This window comes from Mesoplodon densirostris, chromosome 9 (assembly GCF_025265405.1).
Source record: "Mesoplodon densirostris isolate mMesDen1 chromosome 9, mMesDen1 primary haplotype, whole genome shotgun sequence".
Lineage (NCBI taxonomy): Eukaryota > Metazoa > Chordata > Mammalia > Artiodactyla > Ziphiidae > Mesoplodon > Mesoplodon densirostris.
This window is the reverse complement of record NC_082669.1, coordinates 9,308,815-9,331,071: the sequence shown is the minus strand read 5'-3', so window position 1 is coordinate 9,331,071 and position 22,257 is coordinate 9,308,815. Positions and strand designations below refer to the sequence as shown.

At 39.6% G+C, this 22,257-nt stretch overlaps 2 protein-coding genes across 3 annotated transcripts in view; both read right to left on the bottom strand.

Annotated features, from left to right (window-relative positions):
• HUS1 (HUS1 checkpoint clamp component) overlaps positions 1 to 2,324 on the bottom strand; it is a 31,992-nt gene extending 29,668 nt beyond the window's left edge. The window contains exons 1-3 of one of the 2 annotated variants that reach the window (XR_009533377.1): positions 2,125 to 2,324; positions 1,355 to 1,482; positions 1,078 to 1,254 (exon numbers count right to left, since the gene is read on the bottom strand). Coding sequence is in view for 1 of the 2 variants with exons in the window: in XM_060108459.1 (XP_059964442.1) it covers positions 1,078 to 1,254; positions 1,355 to 1,482; positions 2,125 to 2,176 (357 nt within the window). In the remaining variant the exon portion in view is untranslated. The remainder of the gene's footprint in view (positions 1 to 1,077; positions 1,255 to 1,354; positions 1,483 to 2,124) is intronic. The other variant, XM_060108459.1, reaches the window with a different exon arrangement.
• A 5,570-nt stretch (positions 2,325 to 7,894) lies between these two features.
• Positions 7,895 to 22,257, bottom strand: part of SUN3 (Sad1 and UNC84 domain containing 3) — a 38,364-nt gene continuing 24,001 nt past the window's right edge. Inside the window, exons 7-10 of the mRNA XM_060108565.1 lie at positions 20,757 to 20,872; positions 19,529 to 19,696; positions 9,033 to 9,125; positions 7,895 to 8,014 (exon numbers count right to left, since the gene is read on the bottom strand). Coding sequence (XP_059964548.1) covers positions 7,895 to 8,014; positions 9,033 to 9,125; positions 19,529 to 19,696; positions 20,757 to 20,872 — 497 coding nt within the window. The remainder of the gene's footprint in view (positions 8,015 to 9,032; positions 9,126 to 19,528; positions 19,697 to 20,756; positions 20,873 to 22,257) is intronic.

The window sequence follows — 22,257 nt, the reverse complement described above, 5'->3', positions numbered from 1 at the left end:
TACCTTCGAAACAGAAACAGACTCACAGACATAGAAAACAGGCTTGTGGTTGCCAAGGGGGAGAGTGGGTGGGGTAGGGATGGACTGGGAGTTTGGGGTTAGCAGATGCAAACTATTACATACAGAATGGATAAACAACAAGGTCCTACTGTATAGCACAGGGAACCATATTCAATACCCTGTGATAAACCACTCTGTGATAAAGTGATAAAGTCACTCTGCTGTATGGCAGAAATGAACACAACATTGTAAATCAACTATACTTCAATTGAAAAAAAGTTGAGAAATCCTCTTCCATAAAGAGCATTAAACTGAATACAACACTCACCCGAAAAATAAAGTCCACGAATCACATAAGGAGGAGAGGTGCCAGGATGAGGGAAGGCCAGGGAGGAAGTTAAGGCTTCAAAGAGTAAGAGGAGAGACTCCAAGGAGAAGACCCAGCATCACCAAAGCCTGGGAGTTGGGAAAGAATGGGACACACCTGGGGAACCACTCTGAGGGCAGGTGTTTGCAAGTTGGCTCTACAATGGGCTGGGCCACACGTCAAGGGCTTCGGACAGTAAGTTGGAAATGTGAACTTCATTCTGTGAGCAGTGACAGCCTGTGGGGTACATGTGTCCTGAAGACAGCTGCGCATTGGATTCATCTGGTAGTAGCGTGGAAGAAAGATGTATTCCTCGAGAACCAGAGGTCATTTGAAAGGTGTCAGCAGCAGAGGTGTGGGAGAAGGGAGGGACACACAAATGCTTCAAAAGTGAAAACGGAGAGAAACCATGGTTTCTAGACTAGGTGACAAAACCAGTAAAAGAAATGGAGATGCTGGGATCCGCAGATAGAGAAGAAAGATGCAGAAGTGCTATTTCATAGGAAAAGCAGTATCGTCGTTGAATATTATGGGATCACAAGGCTATTTAAACATGAGGAGGACCTGACTCCAAGGGAAAACAAATAGTGATGTGCAGATCTTTCACTTTAATAAAACCAATTAGCTTTCCACATACTGTTAGAAAGCCTAGGCTTATAACTACTTTTGAATCCTCTGGGAAGTTTCAGAAACTCTCCCGTCGTACTCACCAGCTCTATAGAAACTGTGAGGCAAGGAAAGTGTTTATTAGTCAGCTTGATTTTCAAGGTTCGGGCATTCTGGGCAGTTTTCAAGGCTCGAGATAAATTTTCCGATGTTAGCTCTAAATAAATCGCATTGTTTTCTGCGGAGACACCTTCCATTTGAAATTCGCTGAAGAAGTTCTCCTAAGGGAAGAAAAAGGGGGGACATCTGTGCTCTTTCCGGCGGCATTCGTGGCGGGCGGGGGCGGGGGCGGTTTGCAGGCCTCTGAGAGCCTCCGCTCACCTGCTCCAGTTCACACCACATGCTCACCCCTCCATTGGCCACCTTGTCAGAGAGGACGAAGTTCAACTTATCCGGGCTGATACGCAGAGTGCAGGTTTTGGCAAGCTTGGCTATCATGTTACTAACTCCTACAGCGAAGGATTCGAGTAAGGAATTACTAAGAAGCACGCCAAGTATCCCAAACGCTAACTTAGCTCGCAGAACTCCCAGTTCAGCCCGACGAGCTTGCCGGTGGGAAAATCACGTTTACGCTGGTACCCACCGGGAAGCCTCTAATGCCGCTGAGGTCACGCCAGCCTCCCAACAACCCTGCGCGGTTCACATCACCAGCCATCAGGGCTGGAATAAGGAAACCGAGATTCGGAAGTGAACTGGCGCCTACTGGCCGCCTTCATCTCTCCCACGTCCACTCGGGACCGCCGGGTGCTGCAGGGATCGGGGCAGGGCCAGGCGCCGCAGGGGGCGGGGGAACCAACGGGGCCGGGATGTGAAGGGCGGTCTGCGCCAGATAAAGGTGTCTGTGCCGCCAGCGGCCGGGTTAAGAAAAGACACGAGATAGGACTCAAGCTGCAGGGACAACCCTCGGCACCTGCGCCCGCCTCATCCTCCAGCGGCCCGCCAGCCCAGCGCGCCCCCATCCTCCTCGCGGGGCCCCGGCCGCTTGCACTGCCCCTTCCGGGCCTCCCGCCCTCCCCTCTGCCCTCCTCCCAGCCGCCCGGGGCCGTCGGCCCTCCGCCCCGCCGCCCGGGGCCGACGCGGCCCCCACTCACGCGTGAAGTTGTTCAGACAGGCTGCATCCACGAGCTTAGCCCGAAACTTCATGGCGGAACGCAGCCCGTGCGGGGCGCCCGTAGGCGGCCGACTCCAGGGACCCCAGCCTTACGCTGCCCGCCGGAAACGCCACCGCGGGCCTGGGTTCCGCCTGGCTCGGCCGGACGCCCGCCCGCGGAGGGTAGGAGGGTTTTCGGGTCGCGCCCCTGGGGTGACGCGACCTCTGCCGGAAGTGACGCGTCCTCCGCCCGCAGGTACCGGAAGTGGTTCTAACGATTGGAAGTTTGAGCTCCGTTATCCCTATTTCCAATTCTCTTTTACAACATGAGAAATAAAATCAATCCCTTATTTATAAAGTATTGAGTAGAGTTACCGCTTAAATACACACCTCTCTGGGGTAGGGGAGCTTTAGAATCCCCCTCGGCTCAGACGTTCGCGCTAGTACCTCAGCGGTGCAGGACCACGTTGGATGATGCTGTGAAATTGTTTCAAATTTAAACTTTTAAACTGTGCAAAACACAGGATGTTTAAAGAACACTGATGTTAAGTGGTAATTTTGTAGTCATATCTCAAGATGAACTTCACCAGAGCCTGTTAAAAAAATCTCACAGCAGAGGGGCTTCCCTGGTGGTGCAGTGGTTAAGAATCTGCCTGCCAATGCAGGGGCCATGGGTTCGAGCTCTAGTCCGGGGAGATCCCACATGCCATAGAGCAACTAAGCCCGTGCGCCACAACTACTAAGCCTGCGCTCTAGAGCCTGTGAGCCACAACTACTGAGCCCATGCACCTGGAGCCCATTGCACTGCAACTACTGAGCCCGCGTGCCACACTACTGAAGCCCTCATGCCTAGAGCCGGTGCTCCGCGACAAGAGAAGCCACCACAGTGAGAAGCCCGTGTGCACCACACCAAAAGCCCCCGTGCAGCAAGAAAGACCCAACGCAGCCACAAATTAATTAATTAATTAATTTTTAAAAAATCTCTCAGCACAAATGATATAAATGATGTGGTAGAATTTTGAAAAACAAAACGAGAAATAGAACAATTGTCTCCAACTTGGCTTTTCAGAGACAAGATTGTCCATGTTAAGAATGTTTTATTTTTAATGTGCTTTGCAAATAGAAACCTACAACCTTGTTTTTACCTTGGTGTATAGAATCAAGAAACAGTAATAACAGATCCTTTTAAAAGTGCAAAATATGAAAATTACAAGCAGTTCTGCCTATTTTAAGACTATAACATGAAGGTAGACTCCAATCTATATTGTTACAAGTGTTTTCCAAGCCAAACGTGATTAATGTCACATTTAAATTTTTTAGTAACAAAACATGCTTTTTAGTACTTCACAAGTTAATTTTAAAATAGATAAATCGTTAAATGAGGTGGTTGCTATGGAGATCATGAATATGATTAAATACTAAGTAAGCTTTGTAAACAATGTTTCATAGTATATTGATATTTACTTCAAATCACTTATTTTTTTGCCATAAAATAAAAAACCCGATTTGTTTAGTCATAACAACATCAGTGGTGTTCGGTGTTGTGGGGAAAATTGTCTAACGATGGATGATGAGTTGTTTTGTTCAAGAGGAAAAAAATTAAAGCTCTTTGGCAATATTAACCAAAAAAAAGATTTTTTTAAAACTTCCTAAGAAGATAAGTGAGTATACATTCTTCACAAAGGCCCAAATAATATAGGGAATTTTGACCCAACAAATATAAAATTAAGTTGCAATGATCTTTTCTTGAAAGATAATAGGAATCTTATGTTTTCTTGCAGTTTTCTTAAATAGGTTTGGCAAATTAATAATTCAGGCTAAGCCTGTCATTAGGACTCAAGTGCTATTGTTACTTGGTTCCCATTCCTGAAAGAGTAGCAAAGATTGGTGGTCCAGGAACTAGATAACAGTCTTTGGTACAGGGAGAATGGGCAAGCTTAAAGCATTTGAAATGATTAGAAATGTATTTGGATCAATTTTACCAAAGTAAACTAATTTATATTTTGATATCTCTCTAATTATAGGTATTAGTTGATAATCAGTACATACTTAATGAACTAAGTTGAATTTCATTACACTAATGAGGCTGTGTCTTGCTTCAGTCTTTTGGACCTTTTTGCTGTGGTTTTCTCTGTGCCATACCATCTCTCAGAGAGGCATGCCATCCTGGATCCATCCTTATTGATGAAGGTCATAATCCATATGATATCATGATTATAAATCAATAAAAATGGACTTTTTGCATGCTTCTTAGAAAAAAATAATAATTCAATAATTTCAGTATTGATAATTAAATATATTGACACTACTTCCCTACATTTCTTCCAAACGTTTTGAAGGCAAGAAATGAGGTCACCAGAGCTCTCTAGAAGCCTGTGTGGTACTGAGTTTTCTAATGCAATGTGTAGTCATATTATTGTCTGTCTAGCTAATACATAGTCTTCTAATGTATATGATTATAAGATCCGGGGAGCAGTGTTGATGTTATTCATTATGTTTGTTTATTGTGCAAGGAAATGCCCTCATCTTGAAAATGGAAACACAATGAGTGAAGCATACAAAACATCAGTCAGGGTGTGGAGTTGGAAGTAAGGAACTAACCTTTTTATAGCTGCAGAGATGGTAAACTGCACCTAGCTAAGTATAATGCATTTAGTAGCTGTCACCCAAAGCTGCATCTGCCAGTGTCTGTCAGGTGCCTGCTTCCCCCTACAGTCCCAGGGGGAGGCTATTTGCAGTCCTGTTGTTACCAGTTACTGTTGGAAAAATTACCTAAGGGGAAAGATACTGGCATAGCTCAGAGGTTCTACATCAGTCCTGATGGGCAATATTTGTCTTTTTTTTTCTTTTACATGGGAAAATTGTAAAATGAGGGAAAGCATACTGCAGAGGTGGCATGAGTGAATGTCTTTCGAGAATTATACTAGTTTAAGGGTGGGTTTTACTAAAACAGTTCTTCAAAGACTCTTCTCATCTTTTAGATGTTAACAGAAAAATACTTCAATACATTTCATAATTTAAAAAATTGACATCTGTGGAGCCTGTTAGAAGTGTCAGGTACAGTGCTTGGGGCTGGGGCTCCGAGGAGGGGGCTCCTCCACCCACAAGGGGGAAGACCGACGTTTGTCGGGTGGCTCCTGTGTTTCGTTTTGATGTAGTAGAACTTTTTTTTTTTTCTTTTGTGACTCCTGAAGTCTGAGTCATATTCAGAAAGGTGTTCCTCTATCCAATGCCATATGGGAGTTTTTCCAAGTTTTCTTGTTATATTTTTAAGTTTTTTAATGGTTTTGTTGCACCTGTAAATCTTTTCCCATATTGGGAATTCATCATGTTTCAAACTGAGAGGTATGGATGCAATGTTCTTTTCTTAATGAGGAGGTAATTGTTCCAAGCCATTTGTTTTTTTCCCATCCCTTTTGAGATGCCACCTTTATCATATATACTATGTTCCGACATAGATATTAATCTATTTCTGAATATCAGAAACAGAATTTTTTGTTTGTTCCATTGGTCTGTCAATGTTCCAGTGTCACACAGTTTAAATTATTTATATCTATGTGATTAATAATTCTGGGACACCAATTCCAATGCGTGGGGCTTTTTTCCCCACCCCAAGAAATTCTCCAAGACCAGCTGGGTGTCCTATAATTCAAGTCTGACACTACCTACCTGGAGATAGTGTCAGACCCCACCGGTCCCACAAGACTGCCCCCCCCATTCAGATGACAGTCACAGTCCAGATGTCACCTGTGCTTCTGATCAACTGGCTGTAAATTGGGGTACCATGATCCCCTCCTTGGATTTGAATGTTTTGCCAGAGCCACTCACAGAACTCAAGAGCATCATTACTAGTTACATTACTTACTAGTTACAAGAGAAACATTTTACTCACTGGTTTATTGTAAAAGGATATAACTCAGGAACAGCCAAATGGAAGCGATGAATAGAGCGAGGCATGATGAAGGGGCTCAAAGCTTCCCTACTGCCTCAGAGCTGGCCATTGTTCCCTGATCTCCATGGGTTCACCAAACCGGAAGCTCTCCAAACCCCATCCTTTTGGATTTTTATGAAGGTGTCTTACATAAGCGTGATTGATTTGATTTAATCACTGGCCTTTGGCATTTGATTCAGCATCCAGCTCCTCTCCTGTCCCCAGATGTCGAGGGTTGAGACTGAAATTTCCAACCCTCTAATCAGTGGTTGGTTCTCCTGGCAACCAGCCCCCATCCTTCCCAAAAGTCACCTCACTGACACAACAAAAGACACCTTGATCACTCTTATGCTCAGGAAATTCCAAGGGTTTTAGGAGCTCTGCACCATAAACTGGGGAGAAAAACAAATGTATATTTCTTACTGTAAATCACAGTATAACAGTCTTAGAGCTATTTCCCTTTGTTGATTGTCTTTATTTTAGGGGTTTCCTAGCTTCTCTCTAAGTTTATATTTCCATGGAAACTTTAGAGTCAGTTGGTTGAAAACACAACCCTTTGGTTTCTTATGCATATGTGTTTAAATATTTTTAAACCTTTCTAAAACTGAAAATGTCAAACATATATAAATGTAGACAGAATAGTATTAAGTGAAACCTTCTGGACCAACACCTGACTTCAATGATCATTTCACGACCAATCTTTTTCATTGATCCTCCCACCCATTTCCTCCTGTATTATGTTGAAACATATCCCAGGTATATCATTTGATTTGTAAATTTTAAAATATATATTATAAGTCTAAGTGATAAGAATTCTTTGTTGTAACAAAATCATAATACTGTAATAACCTAAATATTGTTTTTAAAAACAATTCCTTAATGTTCCATAATTGTCTCATAAATACCGTAATTTTTTTCTGGCTTTTAATTGAGATCAAATTGAATTTGTAGATCAATTTAGAGAGAACTGACTTCTTGACAGTGAAGTTTTTGTATCCACAGATGAGTTATGTCTTTCCATTTATTGAAGTCAGTTTTTCATTATCCACTTCTCTTTCATTGGCTTTTCATACAGTTTAATTCTTTCATTTGATTTTTTTAAATCTTTGTTGTGTCTTTTGTAAATTATATCCTCTTACTGGTTGTGGTTTGCATTTATGAATGATTTTGATTTATATATGATAATTTTGTCTCCATCTGTGTTTAATGTATTTTTTAATCGAATTTATTGCATTTCAAGGAATTCATCAAGTCATCTGCAAATTAGTCATGGTCAGATTTCCTCACTAATTTTTACCTCTAATTTTATTAGCTTCTCTAATTGCACTGACAGTGTATCCAGATCAGTGTTAAATCACAGTGGTAATAGCAAACATCCATTCCTGATATGGATGAATAATAAATGAAGGCAAAGATGCTATTATGTGAAAGACTGTTGAAGAATACCATCTTCTTCTAAATGCAAGCTCATTTTTCAGTGCTTCAACAACATGATTCATCCTCAGAAGCTACACTAACATGGGACTTCCCTGGCAGTCCAATGGTTAAGACTCTGCGTTTCCTCTGCAGGGGGTGTGGGTTTGATCCCTGATTGGGGAACCAAGATCCCACATGCCCTGTGGCTAAAAATTAAAAAAAAAAAAAGCACAGTAACACAGAGAGATTGAATTTACTTTCATATTTTTTATTAGTAAAATTCTTTCACTTTTTACTGGCAGGTAGGAACCACTTGGAGGTTTCTTTCTCACTTCTGATTTTTGATTCCTATAGGTGTGGTGTAATCTAAGGGAATCACTTGAATATTTTGGACATGTGGTCATGGCCTTCTGCACCAGTTCTTCTAGGTGTCATCTCTTGGGGTGCCATGAACCCTGAATCTATATAAACAAGTATACTTCGGGTGTCCCCAATTGCTAAGGATTTTAAGTTTCATACATAATAAGAATTCAGAAACTTCATGCTGAAAATACAGAAAAGATTGAAATTAATGTCTTATAAAATAAACCTTCTCAAAGGACCCTGAGTCATGCTGATGTAATAAAAAATTAAAACACTGTCTTTCCTTCTTAAGTCAAGTACTTTCAAGTACCAGTCTAATGGATGATGTAATGAGCTACTGTAAGTAAAGAGCTCATAAAAAGGCAAATACAGGGGAGGGAGATAACATGGTGGTCTATACGCTGAGCCCTCTCACTGCCTTGTCCCGCCTCCGTGGTGCTCCTTGTTGGCTGCCCCAGGGAGGGATGTGGGTATACAACTGAATGTGAAACTCTACAAGTACATTCATTTCTGACACATATACTGCTTTCAGCTTAGATTTTCTCACCATTGGCCAAGAATTGTAGTAACACACTTGTTTTTACATGGTTTAAGATGCCTTCTACATCTCTTCATTACTTCCTGTGACTAATGAGAAATGATGAAATATATTTCATATGCCTTAATGACTTTCAAGGGTTTCTAAGTTACCAGTTGGTATTCTTTCCCCATTGAGTTAGGGTGAGAAGGGTTACTTATATTATCTGGTATTAAATATTTATTCTCTCCGAGTTCCTCTCTGCCCCCAACCATCTCATTTTGTACCATCATCAGCCCCATCCCTTTTACGGAAGAAGATGATAGTGACTATCACACCTAATCTTATCAAGGGAATCTAATAAGTAAGATAAGGATGAGAAAGAGAATATAAATAAATATATATATATATATATATATATATATATATATATATATATATATATATAAGTGATAGCAAATGATGAAGAATTTGGCTTAGAAACAACTTTTATATTTGCCTATTTTTTGTATTAAAACTTATGTACATGATTGGAGCTAAGAATTGAAATTCAGACAAGCCTTGCTTATCGCACACTTTTGTCATAATTACTCTCACACACACCACTTTGCATCAAGCAATCCCCACAAATCCCACCCTGGGATGGCGTCACTGATGGCATCTTTTCCCAAGGGTCTCTTACCTGGAGCGCAAATGTTTGAATGGTGGTTCCTGTTTTATTATATATAAACTGACCTAGGAAAATTTCTTCTCCTTCACATTGTTTTGAGACGCCCTGTAAAGAAAGCAACAGACACAGAGGTTGTAATGAATGGATGTTCAGTTACAGTAAATGGAGGCAAGTGTCTGTTCAAGTAGCAACTATTCTCTAGACATCACTGGGTGTCCCCCGGGGCACAGCGCTATGCTAGCTGCCGGTACTGCCTTATAAACAAGGTGTTTAACTCTGGTGGGGGAGCCCTTAGGCAAGAAACAGGCTAATCAAGGGGCTGAATAGATTCAGATAGAGAGATAAACAGAGAGGTGAGAAAGAGAGATGACAGAGCAAATTCCAGCATTGACTTTGGGCTCATAAATGTATTCGCTATACTTTGAATAAAATAAAAACCAAATGAGTCCCCATATTGACCCAATATGCGTGAAACTTAACCAGTTTGCAAAACTTTGATCACAAATAGCTCCATCCAAAAAGTAAGCTTTTGTTGATTTGTGTATGCAATTTCCCTTGTGCTTTTGAACTTCCTTCTCTAAACTTTATTTCCACTATCAAACATTTTTTTCTTATTAGTCATCCATTTAATACACATCAGTGTATACATGTCAATCCCAATTACCCAATTTATCACACCACCACACCCACACCCCCAACACTTTCCCCCCTTGGTGTCCATATGTTTTTCCTCTACTTCTGTGTCTCAATTTCTGCTTGGCAAACTGGTTCATCTGTACCATTTCTAGGTTCCACATAAATGCGTTAATATACGATATTTGTTTTTCTCTTTCTGACATACTTCACTCTGTATGACAGTCTCCAGATCCATCCACATCTCTACAAATGACCCAATTTCGTTCCTTTTTATGGCTGAGTAATATTCCATTGTATATATGTACCACATCTTCTTTATCCATTTGTCTGTTGATGGGCATTTAGGTTGATTCCATGACCTGGCTATTGTAAATAGTGCTGCAATGAACATTGTGGTGCATGTGTCTTTTTGAATTATGGTTTCTCAGGGTATATGCCCAGTAGTGGGATTGCTGGGTCATATAGTAATTCTATTTTTAGTTCTTTAAGAAACCTCCATACTGTTCTCCATAGTGGCTGTATCAATTTACATTCCCACCAACAGTGCAAGAGGGTTCCCTTTTTTCACACCCTCTCCAGCACCTGTTGCTTCTAGATTTTCTGATGCTGCCCATTCTAAGTGGTGTGAGGTGATACCTCATTGTAGTTTTGATTTGCATTGCTCTAATAATTAGTGATGTTGAGCAGCTTTTCATGTGCTTCCTGGCCATCTGTATGTCTTCTTTGGAGAAATGTCTATTAGGTCCTCTGCCCATTTTTGGAATGGGTTGTTTTTTTTTTAATATTGAGCCACATGACCTGTTTATATATTTTGCAGATTAATCCTTTGTCCGATGATTCATTTGCAAATATTTTCTCCCATTCTGAGGATTGTCTTTTTGTCTTGTTTATGGTTTCTTTTGCTGTGCAAAAGATTTGAAGTTTCATTAGGTCCCATTTGTTTATTTCTGTTTTTATTTCCATTACTCTAGGAGGTGGATCCAAAAATATCTTGCTGTGATTTACCTCAAAGAGTGTTCTTCCGGGCTTCCCTGGTGGTGCAGTGGCTGAGAGTCTGCCTGCCGATGCAGGGGACATGGGTTCGTGCCCCCGTCCGGGAGGATCCCACATGCTGCAGAGCAGCTGGGCCCGTGAGCCATGGCCACTGAGCCTGCACGTCCGGAGCCTGTGCTCCACAATGGGAGAGGCCACAACAGTGAGAGGTCCACATACCAAAAAAAAAAAAAAAAAAAAAGAGTGTTCTTCCCATGTTTTCCTCTAAGAGTTTTATGGTTTCTGCTCTTACATTTAGCTCTCTAATACATTTTGAGTTTATTTTTGTGTATGGTGTCCGGGAGTGTTCTAATTTCATTCTTTTACATGTAGCTGTTCAGTTTTCCCAGCACCATTTATTGGAAAGACTGTCTTTTCTCCATTGTATATCCTTGCCTCTTTTGTCATAGATTAGTTGACCATAGGTGCGTGGGTTTATCTCTGGGCTTTCTATCCTGTTCCATTGATCTATATTTCTGTTTTTGTGCCAGTACCATATTGTCTGGATTACTGTGGCTTTGTAGTATAGTCTGAAGTCAGGGAGTCTGATTCCTCCAGCTCCATTTTTTTCCTTCAAGACTGCTTTGGCTATTCAGGGTCTTTTGTGTCTCCATACAAATTTTAAGACATTTTGTTCCAGTTCTGTAAAAAATGCCATTGGTAATTTGATAAGGATTGCATTGAATCTCTAGATTTCTTTGGGTAGTATAGTCATTTTCACAATATTGATCCTTCCAACCCAAGAACATGGTATATCTCTCCATCTCCTGGTATCATCTTTAATTTCTTTCACCAGTGTCTTATAGTTTTCTGCATACAGGTCTTTTGTCTCCTTAGGTAGGTTTATTCCTTGGTATTTTATTCTTTTTGTTGCAATGGTAAATTGGAGAGTTTCCTTAATTTCTCTTTCAGATTTTTCATCTTAGTATATAGGAATGCAAGAGATTTCTGTGCATTAATTTTGTATCCTGCAGCAATACCGAATTCACTGATTAGCTCTAGTTGTTTTCTGGTGGCGTCTTTAGGATTCTCTATGTATAGTATCATGTCATCTGCAAACAGTGACAGTTTTACTTCTTCTTTTCCAATTTATATTCCTTTTATTTCTTTTTCTTCTCTGATTGCTATGGATAGGACTACCAAAACTATGTTGAATAATATTGGTGAGAGGGGACATCCTTGCCTTATTCCTGATCTTAGAGGAAATGATTTCAGTTCTTCACCATTGAGAATGATGTTTGCTGTGGGTTTGTCATATATGGCCTTTATTATGTTGAAGTAGCTTCCCTCTATGCCCACTTTCTGGAGAGTTTTTATCATAAATGGGTGTTGAATTTTGTCAAAAGCTTTTTCTGCATCTGTTGAGATGATCATATGGTTTTTATTCTTCAGTTTGTTAATATGGTGTATCACATTGATTTGCATATATTGAAGAATCCTTGCATCTCTGGGATAAATTCTACTTGATCATGGTGTATGGTCTTTTTAATATGTTGTTGGATTCTGTTTGCTAGTATTTTATTGAGAATTTTTGCATCTATATTCATCAGTGTTATTGGTCTGTAATTTTCTTTTTTTGTAGTATCTTTTTCTGGTTTTGGTATCAGGGTGAAGGTGGCTTCATAGAATGAGTTTGGGAGTGTTCCTTCCTCTGCAACTTTTTGGAAGAGTTTGAGAAGGATGGGTGTTAGCTCTTCTCTAAATGTTTGATAGAATTCACCTGTGAAGCCATCTGGTCCTGGACTTCTGTTTGTTGGAAGATTTTCAATCACAGTTTCAATTTCATTACTTGTGATTGGTCTGTTCATATATTCTACTTCTTCCTGGTTCAGTCTTGGAAGGTTATACCTTTCTAAGAATTTGTCCATTTCTTCCAGGTTGTCCATTTTATTGGCATAGAGTTGCTTGTAGTAGTCTCTTAGGATGCTTTGTGTTTCTGTGGTGTCATTTGTAACTTCCCCTTTTTCATTTATAATTTTATTGACTTGAGTCCTCTCCCTCTTTTTCTTGATGAGTCTGGCTAATGGTTTATCATCTCAAAGAACCAGCTTTTAGTTTTATTGATCTTTGCTATTGTTTTCTTTGTTTCTATTTCATTTATTTCTGCTTTGATCTTTATGATTTATTTCCTTCTGCTAACTTTGGGTTTTGTTTGTTCTTCTTTCTTTAGTTCCTTTAGGTGTAACGTTAGATTGTTTGAGATTTTTCTTGTTTCTTGAGGTCGGCTTGTATAGCTATAAACTTCCCTCTTAGAACTGCTTTTGCTGCATCCCATAGGCTTTGGATCATCATGTTTTCATTGTCATTTGTCTCTAGGTATTTTTTTATTTCCTCTTTGATTTCTTCAGTGATCTCTTGGTTATTTAGTAATGTATTGTTCAGCCTCCATGTGTTTGTATTTTTTACATTTTTTCCCTGTAATTCATTTCTAATCTCATAACATTGTGGACAGAAAAGATGCTTGATATGACTTCAATTTTCTTAAATTTACTGAGGCTTGATTTGTGACCCAAGATGTGATCTAACCTGGAGAATGTTCCATGTGCACTTGAGAAGAAAGTGTGATCTTCTGTTTTGGGATGGAATGTCTTATAAATATAAATTAAATCTATCTGGTCTATCTTCTGTTTCCTTATTTATTTTCATTTTGGATGATCTGTCCATTGGTGTAAGTGAGGTGTTAAAAGTCCCCCACTATGATTGTGTTACTCTCAATTTCCTCTTTTTTAGCTGTTAGCAGTTGCCTTATGTATTGAGGTGCTCCTATGTTGGGTGCATATATATTTTTAATTGTCATATCTTCTTCTTGGATTAATACCTTGATCATTATGTAGTGTCCTTCCTTGTCTCTTGTAACATTCTTTATTTTAAAGTCTATTTTATCTGATATGAGTATTGCTACTCCAGCTTTCTTTTGATTTCCATTTACATGGAATATCTTTTTCCATCCCCTCACTTTCAGTCTGTATGTGTCCCTAGGTCTGAAGTGGGTCTCTTGTAGACAGCATATATTTGGGTCTTGTTTTTGTATCCATTCAGCAAGCCTGTGTCTTTTGGTTGGAGCATTTAATTCATTCACATTTAAGGTAATTATCGATATGTATGTTCCTGTGACCATTTTCTTAATTGTTTTGGGTTTGTTTTTGTAGGTCCTTTTCTTCTCTTGTGTTTCCCACTTAGAGAAGTTCCTTTAGCATTTGTTGTAGAGCTGGTTTGGTGGTGCTGAATTCTCTTAGTTTTTGCTTGTCTGTAAAGATTTTGATTTCTCCATCGAATCTGAATGAGATCCTTGCCGGGTAGAGTCATCTTGTTTGCAGGTTCTTCCCTTTCATCACTTTAAGTATATCATGCCACTCCCTTCTGGCTTGTAGAGTTTCTGCTGAGAAATCAGCTCTTAACCTTATGGGAGTTTGCTTGTCTGTTATTTGTCATTTTTCCTTGCTGCTTTCAATAAGTTTTCTTTGTCTTTATTTTTTGCCAGTTTGATTACTATGTGTCTCAGCGTGTTTATTCTTGAGTTTATCCTGTATGGGACTCGCTGTGCTTCCTGTACTTGGTTGGCTATTTCCTTTCCCATGTTAGAGAAGTTTTCAGTTATAATCTCTTCAAATATTTTCTCTGGTCCTTTCTTGCTCTCTTCTCCTTCTGGGACCCCTATAATGCGAGTGTCGTTGTGCTTAATGTTGTCCCAGAGGTCTCTTAGGCTGTCTTCATTTCTTTTCATTCTTTTTTTCTTTATTCTGTTCCACAGCAGTGAATCCACCATTCTGTCTTCCAGGTCCCTTATCCATTCTTCTGCCTCAGTTATCCTGCTATTGGTTCCTTCTAGTGTATTTTTCATTTCAGTTATTGTATTGTTCATCTCTGTTTTTTTGTTCTTTAATTCTTCTAGGTCTTTGTTAAACATTTCTTGCATCTTCTCAATCTTTGCCTCCATTCTTTTTCTGAGGTTCTGGATCATCTTCACTATCATTATTCTGAATTCTTTTTCTGGAAGGTTGCCTACCTCCACTTCATTTAGTTGTTTTTCTGGGGTTTTATCTTGTTCCTTCATCTGGTACATAGCCCTCTGCCTTTTCATCTTTTCTATTTTTCTGTGAATGTGGTTTTTGTTCCACAGGTTGCAGGATTGTAGTTCTTCTTGCTTCTCTCTACCCTTTAAAATTGAAGATTTTTGAGAGAAGAGCTCACTGTTGGAAATTAATTTACCTTGTAAATCTAAAGTTTATTGTTAGGTTACTTGAATCATAGTAACACAACAAAATAAAGTTTTCATGAGTTCAGTCATTTTATTCAATATAATGAAAATCGTAATATCAACATTTTAACTATTTATAAATTAATTTATTAAAAGAATTGGATACATCATGACTAAGTAATGCACTCACAATTTTATAATCTATATTATATATTCAATTATTTATAATATATATTATATTCAATTATATATAATATATTCAATTATATATATTATATACAATATATACATTCATCTATATACTGACATATCAATGTACCTATTTCACATTTTATATATATATATATATATATATATATATATATATATATATATATATATATATATATATATGAAGTCTCATATACTTCCTTTAGCCTGTTGAGAGGTATGCTAGTTTTATTTCCACCTTCTTTAGCATTCTATTTTAATTTCACTTGGTTCATAAATTCACTAATATTAGAGAAAAACAATGAGAGGTAATTTTTCTTACTAAAGGATTCTTGCCTGAAGGATTCATCCATAAAATCCCTCTGTAATGAGCAACTGTGCACACTTTTGTGAGACAGGGTTTGATCTGCTCAAATCCAACATAGCTCAACTATAGGTGTCTGCAGACACTGACTGTGGATGGCATCAGGCTTACATCAAAGGACAGTAGTCTCTGTGTTTTATAAGTCCAGGACCATGGCATTTAAAGGAGTTTGAATGACACAAGTCAGGCTGAGCAATCTTGTTTAACTCTGAGCCCTCCTCTGGATAGGAACACGAAAGGATTGACGTAAGGCATAAACCTCTGAGGAAAACATGGGAGCAGACACTGAGAGAACAACATCTGGAGATGGCCAAATGGTGACTGGTGTAGTGGCCTGGAGAAAACGCATGCTACCCTGGCTGTAGGGGGAATCAGCAGCATGCTGGGTCTGATGTTTACTGCAAGGGCCCAGAAAGGGCCAGATCTGGGGCCATGCCATAGTGCCCAGCATGAGGCTGAGGGGTCCCCACATCTGAGAGTCGGCTGTCTCTTTAAGAAGCAGTTAGACCCTGGTCATCACCACGGTCCCCACATCTGAGAGCAGGCTAACTGACTTTTTAAGAAGCAGTTAGACCCTGGTCATCACCCCTGCCCTTGTGCAGAAAAGGATTATCTTTTTCCCCCCAGCTCTAGGACAGCTGACCTCAGGAGCTCCCTGCAAAAATAAGAGGTGGAGGTATAACCTCTGCATGCATGAATGGTGGGCTGTGCACCTCCACACCCAGCACATAGGCCAAGCTGAAACCCCCTGGGCTCAAAGTTGCAGGATTCCTGGGTTCAAACTTCTGGATACCACACTCTGTGGTCTCCAACCAGACCATCTAGCTGTGAAGCTCACTGTTGACTTGCCTCTCATGTGTGCAGGAAAAGCCAGCCATCAGATACATGTGGAAAACAACTAACAAGAAACATGGAGCCCCTGTTAACAAATAGGAAAGGGGGTACTTGGGAGTAAAGATGTGAGGGAGCTAAAAATATGGAACAAAACTGTAATTGCATCCAGTAATATAGGAAAACATATAGACTCTAGAAAAAGGAGTATTTATAGAAAAAGAGTCTTAGAATAATCATGACAGCAGAAATGAAAAATTTAGCATAGGGTTTAAAATATAAATTGATAAAATATTCCAGAAGGTGGAACAGAAAACAAAGAAGAAAAAGAAGATAGAAAAGATTTTTAAAATAATAGATTAGACAAAACTACAATGAGGTATCACCTCACACCAGTCAGAATGTCCATCATCAAAAAATCTACAAACAATAAATGCTGGAGAGGGTGTGGAGAAAAGGGAACCCTCTTGCACTGTTGATGGGAATGTAAATTGATACAGCCAGTATGGAGAACAGTATGGAGGTTCCTTAAAAACTAAAAATAGAACTACCATATGACCCAGCAATCCCACTACTGGTTATATACCCTGAGAAAACCATAATTCAAAAAGAGTCATGTACCACAATGTTCACTGCAGCTCTATTTACAATAGCCAGGACATGGAAACAACCTAAGTGTCCATCCACAGATGAATGGATAAAGAGGTTGTGGCACATATATACAATGGAATATTACTCAGCCATAAAAAGAGACGAAATTGAGTTATTTGTAGTGAGGTGGATGGACCTAGAGTCTGTCATACAGAGTGAAGTAAGTCAGAAAGAGAAAAACAAATACTGTATGCTAACGCATATATATGGAATCTAAAAAAAAAAAGGTCATGAAGAAGCTAGGGGTAAGAAAGGAATAAAGACACAGACCTACTAGAGAATGGACTTGAGGATACGGGGAGGGGGAAGGGTAAGCTGGGACAAAGTGAGAGAGTGGCATGGACATATATACACTACCAAACGTAAAATAGATAGCCAGTGGGAAGCAGCCGCATGGCACAGGGAGATCAGCTCGGTGCTTTGTGACCACCTAGAGGGGTGGGATAGGGACGGTGGGAAGGAGGGAGACACAAGAGGGAAGAGATATGGGGACATATATATATGTATAACTGATTCACTGATAGGAAGCAGAAACTAACGCACCATTGTAAAGCAATTATACTCCAATAAAGATGTATAAAAAATAGATTAGATACGTCAAATCCCCAGGATGTGGACATGAAACCTCCTGACAGCAGTTGTGCATTAGGTGTGGCCAGCAACCAGGTTGGAGGAGCTGAGCAGTGCTCCGGAGGATGTCTTTAAAAAGTAAAAAGGAAATTATTTATAAAGTATCTGACACGGGCTTCCCTGGTGGCGCAGTGGTTGGGAGTCCGCCTGCCGATGCAGGGGACACGGGTTCGTGCCCCGGTCCGGGAAGATCCCACATGCCGCGGAGCGGCTGGGCCCGTGAGCCATGGCCGCTGAGCCTGCACGTCCGGAGCCTGTGCTCCGCAATGGGAGAGGCTACAACAGTGAGAGGCCTGCGTACCGGAAAAAAAAAAAAAAAAAAGTATCTGACATGAATGGGCAGAATGGGAGGATATTTACACATCTGAAGAAGAAGTTGGGAATGTCTTCATGATAAAAATATAGATAACTAAGCAAATTAAATTAAAATGAGGCAACTATCCTCAAGAACATCAAAATTTTCATGTAAAGAAAATAGTATTCCAGTGCATTGTATGACTCAACTAAAACAATATTGTTCACAGAGTCACAGTGAAAATGTTGGCTATGGATTGTAACTGAGATAAACCGTCTGGCAGTGTCTCACACATGAAACACGGATTCATCATGTGATCTAGCAATTCGGCTCTTCGGAACAAACCCAAGAGAAATGAAGACTGAGGTCCACAGACAACCTTGTACACAGCTCCTCACAGCAGCTTTATTCATAATAGTCAAATGGGGGGGAACCATTCAAATGTCCAGCAACTATGAACGGATCAATAAAAGGGGTCTATCCATATAAGAAAATATTATCCAGCAATTAAAAATATGAAGTACCGACACATTATAACATACATGAACCTTGGAAACATTATGCTGAGTGAAAGAAGCCATTCACAAAAGACCAGGACTTCCCTGGTGGTGCAGTGGTTAGGAATCCTCCTGCCAGCTCAGGGGACACGGGTTCGAGCCCTGGTCTGGGAAGATCCCACAAGCCACGGAGCAACTGGGCCTGTGTGCCACAACTACTGAGCCTGCACTCTAGAGCCCACGAGCCACAACTACTGAGGCCTGCGTGCCTAGAGCCCATGCTCTGCAACAAAGAGAAGCCACCAATCGTTGTAACTAGAGAAAGCCTGCGCGCAGCAACGGAGACCCAAAGCAGCCAAAAATAAATAAACAAATAAATTTAAAAAAACAAAAGACCATGTATTATATGATTCCATTTTATACAAAATAGGGAAACCTATAGGTACAAAGTAGATTAGTGGTTGTCAGCGGCTGGGGGAGTGAGGTGGGGGATGGGAAGTAACAGCTAAGGGGTGCAGGCTTTCTTTGGAGAATAGTAAAAATATTCTAAAATTGATCATGTTGATGGTTACACAACTCTGTGAATATACCAAAAGCTACTAAGTGTACACTTTACATGACTGAATCGCCAGAGTGTGAATTATATCTCAATAAACCTGTTTGGTTTTTTTTAAGTTAAGACATAAACATTTTGGGAGAATGGGAGAGGCATGGAAGAGAACTAATATCCATTTTCCATTAGAGGAAGTCAGTAGATAATAATAAAAACTGAAAAATCAAGGAACAACAGTAAAAGCAAATATGAAGGCAGTTAATGACATAAGCAGCTAAAACTGTTGCAAGTGGAAGCTTCCAGAGAGTAAAAATTGGGGTGGGAGAAGTGGGACAAGGGAAAATCATGTTTGCTTATAAACATGGAAATGTTTCTTTTTAAATTATACACGTATAACTTTGATAAAAGTAAAAAATAGAATTAAATAATAGTAATCATCGGGTCCAACCCTCTTACTTTGTAGATGACAAAACAGAGATCCAGGAAGTAAGTGATTTTCTCACAGTGATACAAACGGTTAGCTGCACAGTTCAGATGATATCCTAGCTCCCAGTTCCTAGCCAATCACCTACTATAACCCCTTCTGAGTGAAGATTTAGGCAGCTTCTCACATAGACAGAAAATTCCTTGGGTGCGCTGGAGATGTTTCCTGAGGGAGACACCTTCTCTGAGATATGCTCCATGGTAACAGCAGTTGGTATGATCTTCCTGGCAAGCTTGATTAGGGCATGACCCTGGGAACCTGGGAAGGCCCAGCACTTCCCAGGGTGGACATCCGGCTGGAAAGAAAGCACTGCATTAATCTTTTATCTGCTTATATAAATCCACTCCTACAATGTTGGCCAGCTAATCACTATTGACCAAAGAACGTGTTTATGACGATAATATGAAGGCACTGTGTGGGATGTATCAAACAGGAAAGCTTCCATGATACCTATAGTTTTGGTTGTGCTGATGTCAATCAGAGCCTTTTATTGCATGAGTATTTTTTTTCTATTGCTCTAACTAGACTGTAAGTCGCTACAGGCGGCTAGTTGGTATGAGTGGTGAAGGCACTGGTGAAGACAGTGCTGGTGGTGGTAATGAAGAGGGTGGTGGCTGTCACTGTGGACAATGATGGCAGGTGATGACGGTGCTGGTGGTGGTGATGGTAGTAGTGGTGATGATAACGGTGGTGATAGCGAAGCTGGCTACACCGATGGTAAGGAAGAAAGGTGATGTCTACCATTTTCTAGATCTAGACTGTACTCTGGAGTGAGACCTATACATTTGCCCCTGAAGGTATTCCTAAACTGGAAATAAATTCAGGTGTGTAGTTATAGTTAAGAAGAGCTGTACTGTCAGTTGGTGTCTAGTGCCTTTTGAATTGAACTGAAATGATAGTGAAAATCTTACTTGGAAATTTCTCCTATTATAATTGGACTTTATAAAAATGTGTTGGCCTGAACAGCACATAGCACAGTACTTGCACTTAGGGGTCATGCATCTTCAACAAGTGTTTGTTGAGTGACTGAAGTTTTCAGTGGAAAAGGAAGACCACAGAATCAACTTAAAGAAAAAATACGGAATGTGTATGTTTTATTTGAGAAGTACATACTGTAGTTCACTGATCTTAGAATAATAAATAATTATTAATTAATTAATTAATCAATCATAGTTCATTGCCCATAAGAAGGAAATATTTCATGTAGTTTTATGACTGTAAAAATCTAAGAGGACAGTTTCAGACTCCCTGACAAGTTCAGAGTTGCTTCCATTTCAGACATTAATATTTTTCCTGATAAGTGATAGGAACAGAATCCTAAAATATAAACAAGTTATTTTAAATCTAGCTTTTACCTGGAGAATGATATCTGGAGGCATTTCATAATTTAAGAACCCAATCCCATGCCAGTAGAGTTTTGCTTTATTATTTTTGTAACTTTCTGAGGTCCCAGCTTCAAGAACAGAGGCTCCTGAAATTATAGAATAATTTTTAAAATTAAAAAAAATCACACAATTCAAAACACCATTTAGATTTTAATGTTGTTGGGAAACTATTACTGGGCAACATACAAATAAGGTAAAATTCATACCAGGAAACTGATAAGAAAAGTATGACTTTCAGCTTTCACTACCACTGAAATTTTGTCACTTTGAGAAAACCATTCTTGCTCTGTGTGGTTTCACAAAATTTCTGGAACTGATGTTACAATAAAAAATTGAAATCTGGAGGAATTGATTTAGACATGGAAATATTATGTGTACTGTGTTTATTAGCTAAGGAGACATATGGATCCCCATACTTCAACAAGTCATGTGATAAATAAGCCCAATTCACTCAAAAACAAAAGCAGAATGACCAGCAATGTCATAAATGTACTAACAAGTTGTATTCATAACAGCCATTCTGAAGATTTATTGAGCTTTCATTTTAATCAAAGAAATATAAAATATACTCATCAAATATTATCCCTTCAGGTTACTTCATTTTAGAAGCAAAATGTATCTGATACATAAGAAATGAAGAAAATGCAAATTACTTCCTTAAATTCCATCTGGATATCACAATACATTAAAAAGACACATATGTGATGAATCAGTGCCTTTTCTAAGATGGTAGGATTTGAAATAGTGAATGTACCCAGGGTTGCAGGACTTAGCAACTAGAAACACAAGATTCCCAGTTAAATTTTAATTTTACATAAACGATGAATAATTTTTTAGTACAGTTACGTCCCATACAATATCTGGGACATATACTAAAAAATTGTTTGCTGTTTGCCTGAAACTCAAATTTCACTGAGCATCCTTTATTTTACCTGGCAACCCTGTGGGTACCTTGTTTTTGAGTGCTGATATGGTCTGCTTGGTCAATGAATTTTCCTGCTGGACTGACTGGTTGGACGGGAATTAAACTTCCACATACTGATGAGAGGACTGACCCCACCCCAGCCATAATCTAGTTCAGAAAACGCTAATTGTGGCAGGTAGGGTTTTTAAGTAATTCAAATTCAGTTTTCTCATTCTCATTTTTTAAGTTTCTACTCAGCTTTATTGAGATATACATACTACCCAATTTACTCATTTAAAGTGTACAATTCAGTGGTTTTCAGCATATTCACAGAGTTGCACAGCCATGACCGCAATCAACATTAGAACACTTTCAATCAGCCCCCAAAGAAACCCTATTGCACTCAGCGGTCACTCCCCACTCCCCCGAACCCCACCCCATCCCTAGGCAATCACTGACCTACTTGCTATCCACATTTGCCTATTCTGGACCTTCTCTCTTGCTGTTTCTTTGTAGTCAATCACAGTAGTAGCCTTTTGAATATGGCTACTTTCACTTAGCACAACT